The sequence below is a fragment of the Berghia stephanieae genome, chromosome 2, assembly GCF_034508935.2.
Source record: "Berghia stephanieae isolate SIO BIC M18660-M18661 chromosome 2, UCSD_Bste_1.3, whole genome shotgun sequence".
Taxonomy (NCBI): Eukaryota; Metazoa; Mollusca; class Gastropoda; order Nudibranchia; family Aeolidiidae; genus Berghia; species Berghia stephanieae.
In genome coordinates this window covers 49,523,482-49,541,554 of record NC_088361.1, presented here as the reverse complement: position 1 = coordinate 49,541,554, position 18,073 = coordinate 49,523,482, and the positions used below count along the sequence as shown (strand labels likewise).

The following is an 18,073-nucleotide window of genomic DNA, read 5'->3' as shown; positions in this document are numbered from 1 at the left end:
CGACCCATTTCTATTTCTAACGTTCGTGACTCCATCTAGTCAATGTTAAACTCATTTTTGTTCTGTTTTGTTCTCTTTCAAAACTTTGGTTCTCGCTGAAATCTCGTCTCATTTAGGTCTGATAGAAATAATATGAGTTGACACCTCGACTGAAGCACCGACTAACCGCCATTGCTGACATCACGCAAACACGAGATTCCGCGAACACTAATAGCAATCTTTAATGACATTCAGCCTCAGTTGTCGCCCTTGGACAGTCCTAGTTCACGACGATGACGACGACAACACACACACACACACACACACACACACACACACACACACACACACACAATGTAATGGAGTGGACACTAATTTATATACAGGCACGGGCAAGAACTCTGATCGGTTGTCCTCAGCAAACTGTGCCTGTAGGTATCAATGGCGTTGCTGATTTGCATTTTATACTGGAGTGGATCTTTGCTGAACTTTAGCCAAAAACAGATTTTTAGATTTGGCCATTTTTTGACCTATAATATTTCACTTCATTTATAACTAGAAAAGTCAACCACATCTTATCAAAAAAAAAAAAGGTCTAAAATTAGAGAGTCGAAAGAGGTTTCATCTGTGATGATTTTTAGACAAGTTAAGGGTCATCGTACTGGACAAATGTTGAAGTAAAACTTCTCTGGCCAAAATCTTTATAAGATTGTTTTTATCAGAGTACGCCAAAGGTCTGGTGTCTGAGTGACGTCGCAATACGTGACAAATTTATTAAATTTGGTTACCCAAGGGATAGATTTTTAGTCAATATCCGACAAGAGTGATTGGGCGAGAGAGAGAGAGAGAGAGAGAGAGAGAGAGAGAGAGAGAGAGAGAGAGAGAGAGAGAGAGAGAGAGAGAGAGAGAGAGAGAGAGAGAGAGAGAGGTGGAGACTTGGAACAAAATATTTCTTGAAACTGCATCGTTGTTTTAGAAAGGTTTGAAAGTTGTGATTGGCACACCTTAATAACATCTCAATCTTAATATTATTTAGAAGGAATGAAATTTACGTCACTCGGTTCTTGGTCATTGTTTTTAGACCGCCAGTTAAGTGATAAGTTCCCATCAAATGAAAAAAATAATAGACTATAAGCGTTTAACTTTACACATAATTTTGTGTGTCGGTATGTTTTATTTGTGAGATGTGAGTATTTTACCGAAACACAAAGCTTCAATATATATTTAAACGCTGTGGTAGACACACATTGATATCATTTCAAACTGACCATAATATACAGATTGAAAAGTTATTAATAACATCTCAATCTTGATATAATGATAAAGAGTTGAAAATTGTGATTGACACGCCATAATGACATCTCAATCTTGATATTATATAAAGATTAGAACATTGTGATTGACACGCCTTAGTGGCATATCAATCTTAATATAATATAAATATTTTGAAAATTGAGATTTATATGCCATAATAGCATATAAATCTTGATATAGACCTCTAATAATAAAAAATCGTCACAATCGTTACCGTACAGGAACATTTTTCTTACACAGAATTTTTTTATGTACATCACAAAATTTGAAGAAAAATCTTTATTTAGTCTAAAAGAACTTGATGCTATTTTGTAGAACAAAATTATGTTTAGCATGCTCTTAGCTTTGAGTTTTAATAAATCAATTTTAGTGTTAGGAAAGCATGCCATTTTGGTAAAACATTGAACATTTTTGGTAAGGAAAGAGTTAATAACGTGACCATAAATTGTCACAGAAAAAATTATTTGATGTTGGGGTAAAAGCTACCAGGAGCCACCTAGAAAGTCGGTGTTAGGGTTGAGTGAGTTTTAACAGGTCACAGAGTAGTAGCTTTGAGCAGAGAAACGTCTTACCTTGACAAGACCATTGGAGCCTTTGACAATCATGGCAAAAACCAGGACCCAGACCAGGCAAGCACTGAGGACCAGGTACCACACGAGAGGACCCCAACTGCCGATGTGCAGGGATCTCTGTAGTACCTCTTGCCTGGAGAAAAAGGGGAAAGAATAACATCCGTCAAAAGCTATTTGAATAAAAGTCACCAATTCTGTTGAAGTGCTACTAACCAGGCTGCTAGAAGCCGTGGACTAAAAAAAGTAATAAACAAAAATGAATGTAACAGCTTAAAAAAAGAACAAAATACCAAACACGGAACTTTTCGGGCTCAAAACCCTCTTCGGCCAATAACAAAAAACAATAAAGCCTTTCACAATTTTGGGTGATCAAACCTGCAAATAAGGACACACCTTTGAACCCCCATCTCTGACTGATATTGGGGAAAACATTAGTCCTTCATTACTATTTTGTCCTTGGAGGCGGAGTTTTTCCCGGTTCTATAGCGTGATACGGACAATAGCGCTAGCAAAGTACTTTCCGACAGGTCAAACAGACTTAGTAATCCAATTACTGCTGAGCGGACAAGGGAGTCAGAAAAAAAAATCTTGACTTCACCCGGGATCGATCTCGTTCCCTCTGCGTTCTAAGCCACTGCTTCACCAACTGAGCTATCGGGACCCCAGATATTCGGATAAAATAATATTAAAAATAATAGAATCCTCGAACGTTTCTTTTAGCAGCAAAGCTTTGAAATATTTTGTGAGAAGATTGATTATTTTAATGGCAAATGGCGTTGTTATAATCTAAAGCTTTTCCATATTAGAATTTTGTCGGAGCCCTCGACTAGTCGGGAAGTCTGAAGACTTACTTTTCGCTATGGTCCTGGCATAGTGGTGGTCGGGTGGTATTGGTGGTGGTGGTCACAGGCGTGGTTTGTAGTGGTAGTAGTAGTCTAGGTAGTAGTGGTTGTAGTAGTGGTGGTAGAAGTAGTAGTAGTAGTAGTAGTAGTAGTAGTAGTAGTAGTAGTAGTAGTAGTAGTAGTAGTAGTAGTAGTAGTAGTAGTAGTGGTAGTAGTAGTAGTAGTAGTAGTAGTAGTTGTGGTAGTGGTAGTAGTAGTAGTAGTAGTAGTAGTAGTAGTAGTAGTAGTAGTAGTAGTAGTAGTAGTAGTAGTAGTAGTAGTACTAGTGGGGAGGCGGGAGATGTGGAGGAAGAGGGATAGGAGGAGGAAAAGGAATAGGAGGAGAAAGAGAATGAAAAGGAGAAAGAGAATGAAAAGTAGGAAGAGAATGATTAGGAGACGGATTTAAGAAAAAGGAAGAACTCAACTATACGTGAATTGTCAATATCTGTAATAACAGAATTGACAAAATCAAATAGAAAAAAATAATACGGTCAGGCGAATTGTTTACGGGTGGACAGAGAACGGTAGGAGGGCGTTTGCCATACACTAAGAAAACAACTTTTCCATTTTGACCAAAATTCTTTTAAAAATTCAAATATTTAAGATAATGATAAGCTTGAGCTTTAAACTCTAAACCTTTTATATCCCGCAATATCCACTAAACGTGCTCAAAGAGGAGTAGAGGAGAGTGTGATGGAGGGGGGTGATTTGATTTGAATGAAGAATAGATCAGAGTAGAAGAGTTGAGGTAAGGACACGAAAACGATAAATTCAAAAATTCGTGAATAAAAGTGTGTATATTGTTTTGCTTCTGTTTTGTTGTTGTTGTTGTTGTTGTTGTTGTTGTTGTTATTTTTGTTGTTGTTCACTGAAGAATGGTTTGCGTCCGAAACGTTCCTTTTGAACACAGCTCTTAACCCTCTCCTTACCACCAATTGGAAACTGGTCACATTTGTTACTATGCAACCGTCACTCTTCTCATCCAGATTTCATTTCGTTTTGCTATAGGTATAAAAACTTGTCATTCTGTAATAGAGCTCGTATTATCGAACAATATTATTTAGTATAGAATGTGCTTGTTGCTTTCCTCTTTGAGTAAGAATGTTCGTGTTTGTGTTGGGTGGGTGTGAAGTTTGGGGGAAAATTCTGAAAATGGCTAAGAAGGAGAAGGTCCAATACTTTTGCAGTTCACATACCAGTAGTTCAGTGTTCATCTTGACATACTATTAAAAACATTCACATTTTAAATCATTGACATTTTCATCGAAATATAAAATCACAATTTAAAAAATACGTGAGCATTTATATAGAGCAATATCCAGAGTGCCAAAACGTTTTAAAAGGGGTCATGGCCGACAGCAACACGTAACATGCAGAACGAGACATGACGCCTTTTAGGCGATGTTACAATTTTTTTCCGACATAGACAACGCTGTTAACGGCCAGATACTCATTTTACACCTGAGTACGGTGAGAGAATGTGAGTAAAGAACCTTTTCCAAGGACTCAACAGTGCGCCGAGCGAGTCTCGAACCTCGAACCCAGGACCTTCCGCGATCCGAAAGCTAGTGGCATACCACAAGACCACATCGCCGCAAGAAAAACAAAAGCAACTACTCTTTGAATTAAAAGAACAAACACACACTGTAATGTGGGTGAACAGGGGTAACTTCCTGGTGTGAGCAAGGCTAAATAAAGGGGAGTGGGGAATAAAGGGGAGTGTGAAATAAAGGGGAATGGTGATGGGACCGCCTGGTAGGTGACGTAGTTGTAGGGAATATGTTTTTTTTTTTTTTGTTTTTATTAAACTAGTTGTAAGACTTTGGGAAAGGACGATGAGGCGATGGAAGCAATGTGAATGTCGTGCGCCAAACAATGAGAGATAGATATATAGATAGATAGATGAATATATATATATATATATATATATATATATATATATATATATATATATATAGAGAGAGAGAGAGAGAGAGAGAGAGAGAGGGTGAGAGATAGAGAAAAGGAGTGAGGGAGAGAGAGAGAGAGAGAGAGAGAGAGAGAGAGAGAGAGAGAGAGAGAGAGATAGAAAAGGAGAGATAGAAATAGAGAGAAAGGGTGAGATATTGAGAAATGGAGAGAGGGAGAGAGAGAGAGAGAGAGAGAGAGAGAGAGAGAAAGAGAGAGAGAGGGAGAGAGAGAAAGAGAGAGAGGGAGAGAGAGACAGTGAAAGAGATGGAGAGAGAGAAAGAGAGAGAGAAAGGATGAGAGAGAAAGGGAGAGAGAGAGAGAGAGGGAGAGAGAGAAAGGGAGAGAGAGAGCGAGAGAGGGAAAGGGAGAGAGAGAGAGAGAGAGAAAGGATGAGAGAGAAAGGGAGAGAGAGAGAGAGAGAGAGAGAGAGAGAGGGAGAGAGAGAGAGCGAGAGAGGGAAAGGGAGGGAGAGAGAGAGAGAGAGAGAGAGAGAGAGAGAGAGAGAGAGAGAGATATATATATATATATATATATAAAGTGGGGGGGGGGGGGGGGGGGGGGGGGGGAGGGGGTTAAAGAATAAGGAGAGAAGAGAAAAACTGATCAATAAGAGACTTTCTGTCGGGTAAAGAAAAGAGATGGCATGAAAATTCACTTTAGACATTCTCAGGGTGAATTGTTCTTTAGGGTCTATTTCGAGAAAAGACAGAGACGACGCAGGCGCCAGCCGCAGTGCAGCGCCACATGATAAGCAATAAGGGCTTCTAAAGAATTGAAAACGACAAAAAGCTACAAGTCGATCTCAATCTCGAGTTTCTCGGTTGGTAGTGCTTTCTTTATCCATTTGACCATCTTGTATACCCCCCCCCCCCCCCGGGCAAAAAATAAAATAAAAGAAAGACAAGAAGAAAAAAAAACAAACAAAACTAACAATCAAAATCAACAAAACAAGCAACCCCCCCCCCCCCACCCCCCCTTCCCGAAAATAACTTTAAAAACAACAAAACAAACAACAACAAAAAATAACAAATAGAATAATACAAACAAAGAAAAAAAAAAACAAACCAAAAACAAAACAAAATAAAACAACAACAACAACAAAAAAAACCCCAACCAAAATTAACATAACGATACATTAAAAACAGTTGTCATCTTAGTTTATCGATGGGCGGCGGATCAAACCTCTGAAGTCTCGATTATCACGAGATTTATCATTTGTGTTCTATTTTAATTCGTGGTTCTTCACAAAGGAGCATAACTATTTTCTGCCCATCAATGTTTTGTTATATTCATCTTAACAACGCCACCACCGCATTATCACTTTCATCTATAGTGTTTCATTCTTCCTGTTTTGATGATAACGGGGATACCCGAAACGTCAATTTTATCTGTTTTCATAATTAAATTGAAGTTTACATTCAATTTCACAGTGTTATTTATTAAATAACAACAGGATACAAAAAGTATTTTGGATAAACAGAGGGAACTTCCTGGTGTGAGAAAAGCAAACAGGGAGATACAGGGGAGTGGGGAGAGGGAGCTTGAAGGTGACGTAGATGAGGGACATATATATATATATATATATATATATATATATATATATATATATATATATATATATATATATATATAGCCAAACAAAAAAAAAAAAACGAAACAAAAAAGAAAAAAATAAGAACAAAAATAAACCCAAATAGCAAAGCCAAACAAAACCAGCTCATAAAATCAAACACACACAGTAAACACACACACCCACACACACACACACACACACACACACACACACACACACATTTATATATATAAACAAAACAAAAACCAAATAAACAAATATAAAACAACCCCCCCCCCCCCAAAAAAAAAAAAAAAGAAAAAAAGAAAATAAAAGAAGAAGAGAAATAGAATGAAATTATAAAAATGTTAATTAATTTAAGAAGGGAAGAAAACAAAATTGAAGGGGGGCATTTTTATCAGATAAACACACGGTGACAAAATGCAAGTGTGAGCTGAAAGAGGGGGGGGGGGGGGGGGGGGTGAATGAAGAAAATAACAATTTCACTTAATCAAATAAGAAATGTGAGCTCCAGGAGGTGAGCGAACGAAGTTAGTGTGTTTGTATGTCTGTTTGTTTGTTTGTTTGTTTTATCCTTCGGAGATGAAAATAGGGATGGGGTGGAATGAGGAGAATGATTTGGGGTTGTGTTGTGTTGTCTGTGTGTGTGTATGTGTGTTTGTGTGTGTGTGTGTGTTTATGTGTGTATGTGTGTGTTGTGTTGCGTGTGTGTGTTGTGTTTGTGTGTTGTGTGTATGTGTTTGTGTGTGTCTGTGTAAGTGTGTAAAAAGGAGGGGGGGTGGGGGGGGGGGGGTAGATTAGAGAGATGTCTGATGATGTATGAAATAATAACCATCCGTCAACAGAGAGGTGTCATCATGAAGCAGGATAAGAAACGGGTTGTGCAACCAAAATCGTACAAAACGATTTTTTAAAAGAAAACTTTGGCCAGAAAAGTGCCACCTAATATATTTATATTTTTTTTTCTGAATTGGAATAGAACCTTCAATATCATATGCCAAGAAAAATGATGTGGGAGGACGTTTCGGGGTTTCCCTTTGTATAAAAACCCCAAAATAAACAACAACCCCAAGGTGGACGACTTTTGTGGCCCAATTTGTACCAAACGATTATTATTATTATTTTTTTTTTTTTTGGAAAAAAATGACCGAGATGTACCCCCTTGTGAAGTGGATGTTGTTGTTTTTGTCTTACCCCCCCCCCCCCCCCCCCCCCCCCCCCCCCCACCAACGCCCCACCCTGTCAAACGAGAGTGATTAGAAAGCTCGGGCTATTTTAATCTGACGGAGAGTATTTTGCGATCGACTAGCGTCCTAACTTAAGGGTAGCAAGCAAATGAACACTCCGTTTCACGCTACGGAAAACCAAGGCGACGTAACTAGTTGAAATAATAAATAATTTATTGAAGTTAAGAAGTTTGGTTTTTTAAACTTACAAAATTTAATTAAGTACATCATTTTGGCTTTTAATCCAATTTTCTTTACTCAGTCCGATAAAAAAAAACCCAACAAACTCCCCCCCTCCCTCCCCCCCCCCCAAATATAAAAAAACTAGAGCGTTTCTATAGTGCGATATCCACTAAATGTGCTCAAAGCGCTTTACAAAGTGTCCCTGATCAACAGCAACACGTAGCACGAGACATAATGCCTGTTAGGCGATATTACATTTTTTTTCCGACAGACAACGCTGTTGACGGCCAGGTACTCATTTTACACCTAAGATGAGAAAATGTGAGTAAAGAGTCTTTCTTTTCCAAGGACTCAACTATGCGCCGAGCGAGGCTCGAACCCAGGACCATACGATCCGAAAATAAGTGTCATACCACTAGACCACATAGCCGCATATAACACTGGATTGGCAAGAGTGGTTACATGCTATTTTTTCTGGCCAAAATGGAAAAAAAAGTTGGCGTTTCGTCAGTTTATAAAACGCACTTATGGCCATGGGGGGGGGGGGGGGGGGGGGGGGGGGGGGGCGTGGGGAGGGGGGGGGGTTGTTAATAACACCCTAGGAAATAATATATTTTCCTCAGGACGTAATGAGAGATGAGAAAAACAAAACACAAAAAGTCATGGGGAGAAAAGAATAATATGTATAATCTAATAAAGGAAGTTACAGTGAGAAAAGATGGCGGAGGCATGGAAACAAAATATGTATAATCTAATTAAGGAAGTTACAGTGAGAAAGATGGGGGAGACATGGAGACAAAATAATTATGTATAATGTAATTTAGGAAGTTAGAATTTGGGCTGTCAATATGGCGTTTTTAATGCAAATTCCGAAAACATTGGCAATTTGGCATTTTCTTAGCATTCTTTTTTTCAAATGAATTAAATTTATTCAATTATTCAAAAATTAAAACTAATTTCATACAATGGACAGATTTTTAAAGATAAATTGACAAAAATGTTCAATCAAGACAACAAAATCATTTATATTTATTTCTATTTTTATGTGTATAAAGCAGAAAGAGTGATACATTGAGAGGTTTGGCATTTTTCTGTGACTTGTTTGCCATTTAAAAATCATATTATCTGGCATACCTGGTTTCAAAGAAAAAGATGGCGCAAGCAACAATACGCAACGCTTATCCGACCATCTGAATATTTTATTAGACAGGAGGAGAACAAAAGAAAACGGCCTCAATTTAAGAAAACAGCATTTTTATTTCATTGTTTTGTATATGGGGAACATTTTGAGTTTATAGCGACGTATGCTTGAATACAGATCTAATAACTCAAATGGGCTCATTGTTGTAATGGAAATAGGCACTCTCAAACCAACGCAATATATTGTCCACGACAACAATGTTAAATCAGGCCCATAATTGCGTTTGGTTGTCATACCTGCAAATAGGTGGACCTTTATCTAAAGTAAAAATATAAAAACTAGAAAAATCAGTGTTTTGAAATTGAAGAAAAATATAAAACTCAACTCACTCTCCGGAAGTGATGCATTTATAATAAACTATGCGTTTAGAAAACATACTCACAACATCCTCCAGCCCAACACACAAAACTATGTTACGGTAACCTTAAACGTTTATACTAGTCGGATTGATAGAATTTAGTGATGACCAATCACCAATTTGGCTGTCTATGAAAAATAACAAAGAGCTGGGTGACGTCAATTTCATTCCTTTTATATTTAAAAGTCACAATTTATAGAAAGAACGAAGTTGACTGTCCTCAAATGCGGTGACGAATTTAAAGACTGACTGGAGACTTCCAGTGTGGAGATGTAGTCATACGCTACTACTACTACTTCTACTACTATACAAATTGTTCAAATCTTTATCTTACACCAGTGCCTGCTCCCTAATTTCTCAATTTATTATGTTGCATGAAACATGCGGCTATGTGGTCTAATAGTATGACACTCGCTTTCGGATCGGTAGGTCCTGGGTCCGAGACTCGCTCGGCGCATCTTGGAGGCTTTGGAGAAGGCTCTTTACTCACATTCTCTCACCGTACTCAGGTGAAAAATGAGTACCCGGCCGTTGTCTCTGTCCGAAAAAATTGTAATGTCGCCTAACAGGCGTCGTATCCCGTCCTAAATATTGAATATTGCTGTTGGCCAGGGACCCCTTGTAAAGTGTTTTGAGCAGGTATAGTGGATATTGCTCTATATAAAAGCTCAATTTATTTTATTTAAACGTATGTATAAAATTCTATTGAAATATAAAATTCGGCCTTCTGCCTGGAATTAAAGAGATGAAATAACGTGTTTTTTTATTTTTTTATTTTTATTTTAAGAAAAGATTTTTGCTTATGGCTTTAGAAGGGTTCTGCCCCGGAACCGTTCCTTGTTTGGAAATCCATTTGTTCTTTTTTTGAAGCTGTTACATTCATTTTCGTCTACGTAATCAAGTGACTTCAATGGAGCCTGGAGTTAAAGAATTGTTGACAAATTGGAGATCATTTTAAAAATTGGTCGAGATAGGGAGTAAAAATACCTGGCCAAAATGTAAATAAAGTCGTTAAAAAAAAAATAATTGAGCTTTTATATCGCGCAATATCCACTAAACGTGCTCAAAGCGCTTTACAAGGGGTCCCTGGCCAATTGCAACAAGTAACACGAAGAACGCGACTTGTGCCTATTTTTCCGACAGAGACAACGCTGTTAACGGTCAGGTACTCATTTTACACCTGAATAGGGTGAGAGAATGTGAGTAAAGAGCCTTTTTCAAGGACTCAACTATGCGCCGAGCGAGCGAGGCTCGATCCCAGGACCTTCTGATCCGAAAGCGAGTGTCATATCACAAGACCACATCATAGCCGCACAAATAAAGTCTTTTTGTGAGAGTAGCTCAATGAAGGATATGGGGTTTTATCTTTTTCTGTGGGTTGTAGACAACCAGATAATTGCATAAATAATGAGGAGAGACGCCAAACTGAAATAATTACTTCTCCAGTCAAAGTCTGTCTGTCTGCCCGTCTGTCTGTCTGTTTGTCTGTCTGTCTGTCTGTCTGTCTGTCTGTCTGTCTCCCCAGTCTGTTTTCCCCTGGGGTGTCCGCCTGTACACAGAATTACGTCACTATGGTGAAATTTTTGTGTCTTACAGACCAATCAGTCGGGAATGGATTTATTATAATACAATTCGTTGGCAAGATGTACAGTACAGGAGGACACGCCAGGCAGGGGGAACAATGGAATACTCTGGAAACACTCATATTTAAACATTTGGCCAGAAAACTCGTCCTTCAAATATCGCACTTATTTGCAGGTATTGTAGCCCAATTCCTTTTGGGCTCAATGTTGTAATGGAAATCTGAAAAAAAAAAAATCAAAATATTGTCCATTACAACAATGTTAAACTAGGCCCGTAAGCATGTTCGGATCTCAGACCTGCATTTATGTGCACGTCGGTAGAGAATGAATAACTATTTTAAAATCATACTTCTATTTTCATGTTTAAATTTTTTTTTTTTAGTCGTCTGATCTAGAGATCACAGTGTGTGACCCGCGGTTTCAAATCGGTGCTATGTATGTCGGTGTGAACAAGACTAGAAAAGACTTTAAAATTATTATGTCCATGGTCAGCGGATCAAACTTCTGAATGTCCGATTATCACGATCGGCGGATCAAAACTCTGAAGTCCCGATTTTCACGATCGTCGGATCAAAACTCTGAAGTCTAGAATACGAGCTTTGCGTACCGTTTTTTTAAATGTCATTGCCGCCAAAATCGGTGATTTGTAGCAGTGGGTAAGATCATGAAAGTATTAATTTATAGCCAAAATTGTGAGAGAAAAATTAAGTTAAAATTGAGTTTAAGCCAAAAGACCTGAATTAGGCAAAACACACATACAGTCACACACACACACACACACACACAAACACACGCACACACACACACACACACACACACACACACACACACACACCATTATATCGGAATTAACAAAATGAAGAAAATTGAGTTTAAGTCAAAAGATCTGAATTAGGCAAACACACATACACACATATACACACACAAACACACACACACACACACACATACACACGCACACCATTATATCTGATTGAAAAAGACGAAGAAAATTGAGTTTAAGCCCAACAATCGGAATTAGGAAAGAATACACACAACAACAACGACGAAAACAACAATAACAACAACAACAACAACAACGACGACGACGACGAAAACAACAACAACAACAACAACAACAACAACAACAACAGCAACAACGACGACGAAAACAGCAATAACAACAATAAACCGTAGCAATACCCCCCCCCCCCCCTCAACCACAACGACCAAAAAGAAACCCAAACAAAACAAGCATAGAATATACCCCCCTCCCTCAAATAAAAATAGATGAAAAAAAAAAACATAAAACAAAAATTACAAGCAATTCTTCCCCCCTCCCCCCTTTCCACCTCAAAAAAAAAAAAAGATAAATAAAAATAAAAATAGAAAAAAGAGCAAGATTAAATATTTTATATTCTTTAATTCTGACTTTAAATCTACCTTTGGCCTTAGGTAATTTTCACCTTACCAGACTGAAACATTGGATCAGATAAGAAGTATATTATGTAAATATAATTTGCTAATTTTTCCGCCTCGTATGATCACGTATGATTATTTTCTGCTATAAATATACCAGGATGAAAAAATATTATAGGAACAAACAAGGCTTTAAGAACTTAAAGCGATATTCTTAAAATATTTATTGCAACGCTTTTAAAAACACATTAAAAACGCATAAAAACTGTCAAACCAATTTCCCGCGAAGAGCCATGCATGAATTCTCCAGATAATTTCCTAAAGGATGCCAAATTTGAAATTTTCTGTTTTTGTTTGCTCATCTCTCCCTATGCCGTAAACATCAACAAAGTCAACTATCTTTTATTTTTCTTAATTTGCCTGAAACTTCATATATTGATAGATTATGATGCCCCCAAATTTATTTTTAAAAGGAAACAAGAAATAAAAACAAAAACCAACGAACAAAACTAAAATAAAAAGACACCCCACCCCCCACCCTCTATTAATTAATTTTTTTTTTCAGGTTTAGGGTCATCTTAATCTATCAATATTGTGGAATAAATGTTTCTGGCAGGTCTGACATCCGAACCCGTTTTTGGCCCAGTTCAACACTGTCGAAATTGACAATACTTTGCGTATTAAATTTTTTTTTTAGATTACCATTACAACAATGAGCCCATAAGGAATCAGTGCACGTCAGTTTCTGGTCGTTCTTTTTTTTTTATTTCTTATTTTTTTCTTATTATTTTTGGAGTTTCCGGTTTGAGAATATTTTAGTGTTTAGGAATGCCAGGTTGGAGATTTCATGACAAGTTGAAGGTCATCTTGACCTGTCGAGATATTTCCAGATGAATATTTTCTGGCCAAAATCAAGATATAACTGAAGAATGGTTTTCCAAAACTCGTTAAGTCAATTTTTCTACTTTTTGAGATTTTCCTGAGAAAAATTGAAATGAAAACTTTATTTTAAGCATCAATTGACTCAAAAATTTCCCAAATTGTGTGAATTTGGAGTTTAAATATGATAAAATTATAGATGGAACGAGAAATTTTAGGGGAGATAATCCTCAATATATCAAAATGGGGAAAAAACGGAGTTAGAGAATTTTGGAAAACCACTCTTCTACCTGTTTTGTCAGAGTGCGTGTGGATGTTTATTGAAAGTGTCATATTTCATACATTTTGATCACAAGGAAATAGAGGGGATTGGAAGGGGGGGGGGGGGGGGGGGGGTCGGGGTGAGGAAGGATATAGAACAAGGAAGCTCCAGAACTGTGATGTTCATCACGTCATCGGTGAGAATTTGGAATTATTAGAAAGGAAATTTAAAAGAAACAAGCAAACAAACAACCCCCCCCCCCCCCAAATAGAAAAGGACCCCCCCCCCCCCCAAAAAAAAAAAAAACAAAAAAAAAAAAAAAAAACCAAAAAAAAAAAAACAAAAAAAAAAAAACCAAACAAAACAACTACATCAACAACAAAACAAAACAAAACAAAAAGGGGGGAAAACAAAAGAAACAATTGGATTCAGTAGTCTGATGTCACGCCGCCCGGCGTGTGTATCCATGACCATTTATAGTCAGGTTAATACAGTTCAGTGAGCATTACTCATAAACGCGGATGGCAAAAAAAAAACAACAAAGACCTGAGTGACGTCATCTTCGAATATATATATTTTAACCATGAGTTTATAGTCTGATTCATACAGTTTAGTGAAAAGCACTCATAAACGCGGATGTGTAAAACAATAACAAAGACCTGAGTGACGTCATCTTTGTTCTATCTATATTAACCAGACTATAAACGTTTAAGATTACTTATAGATAGAATGAAGATGACGTCACTCAGGTCTTTGTTATTGTTTTTTGCCACCCACGTTTATGAGTAATTCTCACTAAACTATATTAACCTGACTATAAACGTTCATGGATACACACAGTTTTGTGTGTTGGTCCGTTATACTTCCGGATGGCAATGTTGTGAGCTTCTTAGCCAAGCGCATACTATCTATAGTTTGGTGTGTTGGTCCGTTTTACTTCCAGATGGCAATGTTGTGAGTAACTTAGCCAAGCGCACAGCATCTATAGGTAGAAACATTATAATAGAAGAAAATCAATTCTCCACAAAGCCCGACAATAAGAACTTATCAAAGACCCTGTGCAAACCCAGGAGGCAGGTCTCATTCCCCCCCCCCCCCCCCCCCCACCTTCCCAGTTCTATCATCCATTGCACACCCTGCGTCAGCTAAAAAATATTGATGCGAAAGATGCAAGACAGATTCTGTATAACGAAATACAAAACACAATTTATTTATTTTTGATAATTTTGGCTAGAGTATATTTTACTTCAAATATCGACAATATTTAAGATAAATAAAACTCACTAAAACTCCTAAACATGTGAGTCAAAGTGGGTGAAAAAGTTCTAATGAATAAGACATTTTGATATGATGAAAATGTTTATAGTTGTTTTTAATAATAGAGGTAAAAAATTAATGGTGCAAATTTATAAAAACGGCATTTTGTTAGTGCACAAAACTTTTTGCCCAGGGGGCTTTAGCCTTTTCTGGAGCACGGAGTGGAGAAGGGAGAAAATTGATGAGTGTTCACCGAGCCGAGAGTTTTCCAAGGCAACCTGCGCACGTGTAGTGTCATTATTGCTTTTCACTTCAGTTCAAGCACGCAATCTCTTCCCGCGTAATCAAGTTTTCTTGCTGACGTCACGAGTAATGGCGGTGTCAGCGTGAAGGACGCACCAAGAGGTAAACATTCTATTTTTAGATGCTCTCTTATCTGTTTTTTCTTTTAATCTTCTAATCACGCGACTCAAATTGCAAATTGAAGTACCCGCAATATTTATGGGGAAATAAAGACTATTATGAATAGACCCATAGATAATCACGCCTCTCTGACAGTCGTCATAATGTAAATCTAGTGGAGAACCCGTAATATTTATGGGGGAATAAAGACTATTATGAATAGACCCATAGATAACCACGCCTCTCGGACAGTCGTCATAATATAAATCTGGTGGAGAACCCACAATATTAATGGGGGAATAAAGACTATTACGAATAGCATAGAAGATAATCACGCCTCGCGGACAGTCGTCAAGTAAACAATTGCATTGATTGGTTAACACATCAAACTACACACGTTTTACTATCGATGATATGTGTCTAAGTAAAATACCCACTGTTCAACCGCTTGATCAATAGAACCAAAAGATAAAACTATGTATAAATTTAAACGTCTGTATAATATGATGATCGAGAAAATCATTTGATAACCCATTTGGCGGTATAACAATAATGAAAATGGTCAAAGAGAATTCGATTTCATTCACGTTATTGTTTATAAACAAACAACAATATTAATTGTCCTAGCACGTGTGAAGGCTTGTCACTAATTACATGTTTTTATTGGTAAAAAAAAAACCTACTGGTGAATAGGCACTCGTCTACTCTATTGATTATACAACAAATTACGAATTATACAGACGAATCTATAGATAGAACGAAGATGACGCCACTCTGGTCCTTGTTATTGTTTTTGTCATTTACGTTTATGAGTATTTCTCAGTAAACTGTATTAACCAGACTGTAAACGCTCAAGGATACACATAGTTTTGTGTGTTGGTCAGTTATACTTCCGGATGGCAATACTGTGAGCTTCTTAGCCAAGCGCATACCATCTATTGAGCTATCAAGGATCAAAATCGGTCCAATGTGGCTATGTGGTCTGTGCGGCTATGTGGTCTTGTGGTATGACACTCGCTTTCGGATCGGAATGTCCTCGGTTCGAGCCTTGCTCAGACATAGTTAAGTCTTTGGAAAAGGCTGTTTACTCACATTGTCTCACCTTACGCAGGTGTAAAATGAATACCTGATCGTTAACAGCGTTGTCTCTGTTCGAAAAAAAATGTAATATCGCCAAACGGCGTCATGTCCCGTCCTAAATGTTAAATGCTGTTATTGGCCAGGGATCCCCGGTAAAGCGCTTTGAACACTTTTAGTGGATAATGCGCAGTATTAAAAAGCTCCAAAAAATCCACTAATAAAGTCAATATTAAATGCGCGCAAATGAATGTAGCAACAGGGTGGCCAGATGACGATTTTCAACATCAACGACCGATCACAATGCCCTAATGAACGTAAACACCGATTTTAACGTTCTCTCACGTGTGAAAGAACTCAGACGTTTAAAACCACTTTTTTGGGAATTGTAAATAACGTCGATTGTAGCGCGTTCCTCTCGTGGCCAGACGGAGGTGCCGTAACAGCTGGGGCTTGGGTTCAACTCTCCATCGCTATAAATATTTGTATTCTCTTTTGCCTTATGGCATGTCTGCTTACTTCATTTCTTGTTATCTCCAATTATGCCAGCCAAATCGAGCGTACAAAAACACAAAACTATGCGTTAAGTTAATAGAGAATTTTATGAGAACTTATCACCCAATTGGCGGTCTAAAAACAATCACAAAGAGCTGAGTGACGTCAACTTCATTAATTATATAAATAAAATTCCTCATACACCCTCCCTCAATTGTTACTTTGCGTATAGTTAAAAAAACTCACAACATCCGCCAACCGGATATAACGTACCAACACATAAAACTATCTATAGATAGAATGCGCTTGGCCAAGGAGTTCACAACATTTCCATCCGGAAGTATTACGGACCAACACACAAACTCTGTGTAACTATGAACTTTTATAGTCTGGTTAATACAGTTTAGTGAGAACAACTCACAAACGCGGATGGCAAAAACAATAACAAAGGCCTGAGTGACGTCATCTTCGAACTATCTATAACCTTAAACGTTTATAGTCTGATTAATACAATGTAGTAAGACCAAAACTACTCATAAAAATGGCTGGCTTAAAAAAAAAACAAAAAAAAAAAAGAGCTGAGTGACGTCAATTTCGTTCGTTCCCTCTATACACCATCACCAATTTTATCCAATCAACAACATCTTGAGTGACTGTCTAAGCGTGTCGCCCCATACCACTGCCGTGAGAATACACAAATCCATTCCTAACGTGTTTTATTCATCAGGTCGATATGGAGCCCAGCCCTTGAGGGCAAATCCCAACGTATGTAGGAGCTGCTGCTGCAATCACTGGTCGATACCATCAAACTAAAACAAAAATACTCAATTCCAATGATGGATTGATGGGGTTCCATTACAATATGTTATAATAATAATAATAATAATAATAATAATAATAATAATAATAATAATAATAATAATAATAATAATAATAATAATAATACTAATAATAATGATAACAATAATAATAATAATAATAATAATAATAATAATAATAATAATAATAATAATAGTAATAATAATAATAATAATAATAATAATAATAATAATAATAATGATAATAATAATAATAATAATAATGATAATAATAATAATAATAATGATAATAATAATAATAATAATAATATAATAATAATAATAATAATAATAATAATAATAATGATAATAATAATAATAATAATAATTATTATTATTATTATTATTATTATTATTATTATTATTACTATTATTATCATTATTATTATTATTATTAGGCGATATTACACATTTTTTCGACAGGACACGCTGTTAACGGCTAGATACTCATTTTACACCCCGAGTACGGTGAAATAATGTGAGTAAAGTTTTCTTCCAAGGACTCAACTATCCACCGAGCGAGTCTCGAACTCAGGACCTTCCGATTCGAAAGCGAGTGTCATACCACTAGACCACCTAGCCGCACTAGTAGTATCAATATCATTGGAATTTTGCTTTCAATT

The 18,073-nt window shown here is 37.0% G+C and overlaps 1 protein-coding gene across 3 annotated transcripts in view; it reads right to left on the bottom strand.

Annotated features, from left to right (window-relative positions):
* Positions 1-18,073, bottom strand: part of LOC144965080 (sodium- and chloride-dependent GABA transporter 1-like) — a 164,973-nt gene that overhangs the window by 47,713 nt on the left and 99,187 nt on the right. For all 3 annotated transcript variants that reach the window (XM_078899995.1, XM_078899994.1, XM_078899996.1), the window contains exon 6: positions 1,866-1,998. In XM_078899995.1, coding sequence (XP_078756121.1) covers positions 1,866-1,998 — 133 coding nt within the window. The remainder of the gene's footprint in view (positions 1-1,865; positions 1,999-18,073) is intronic.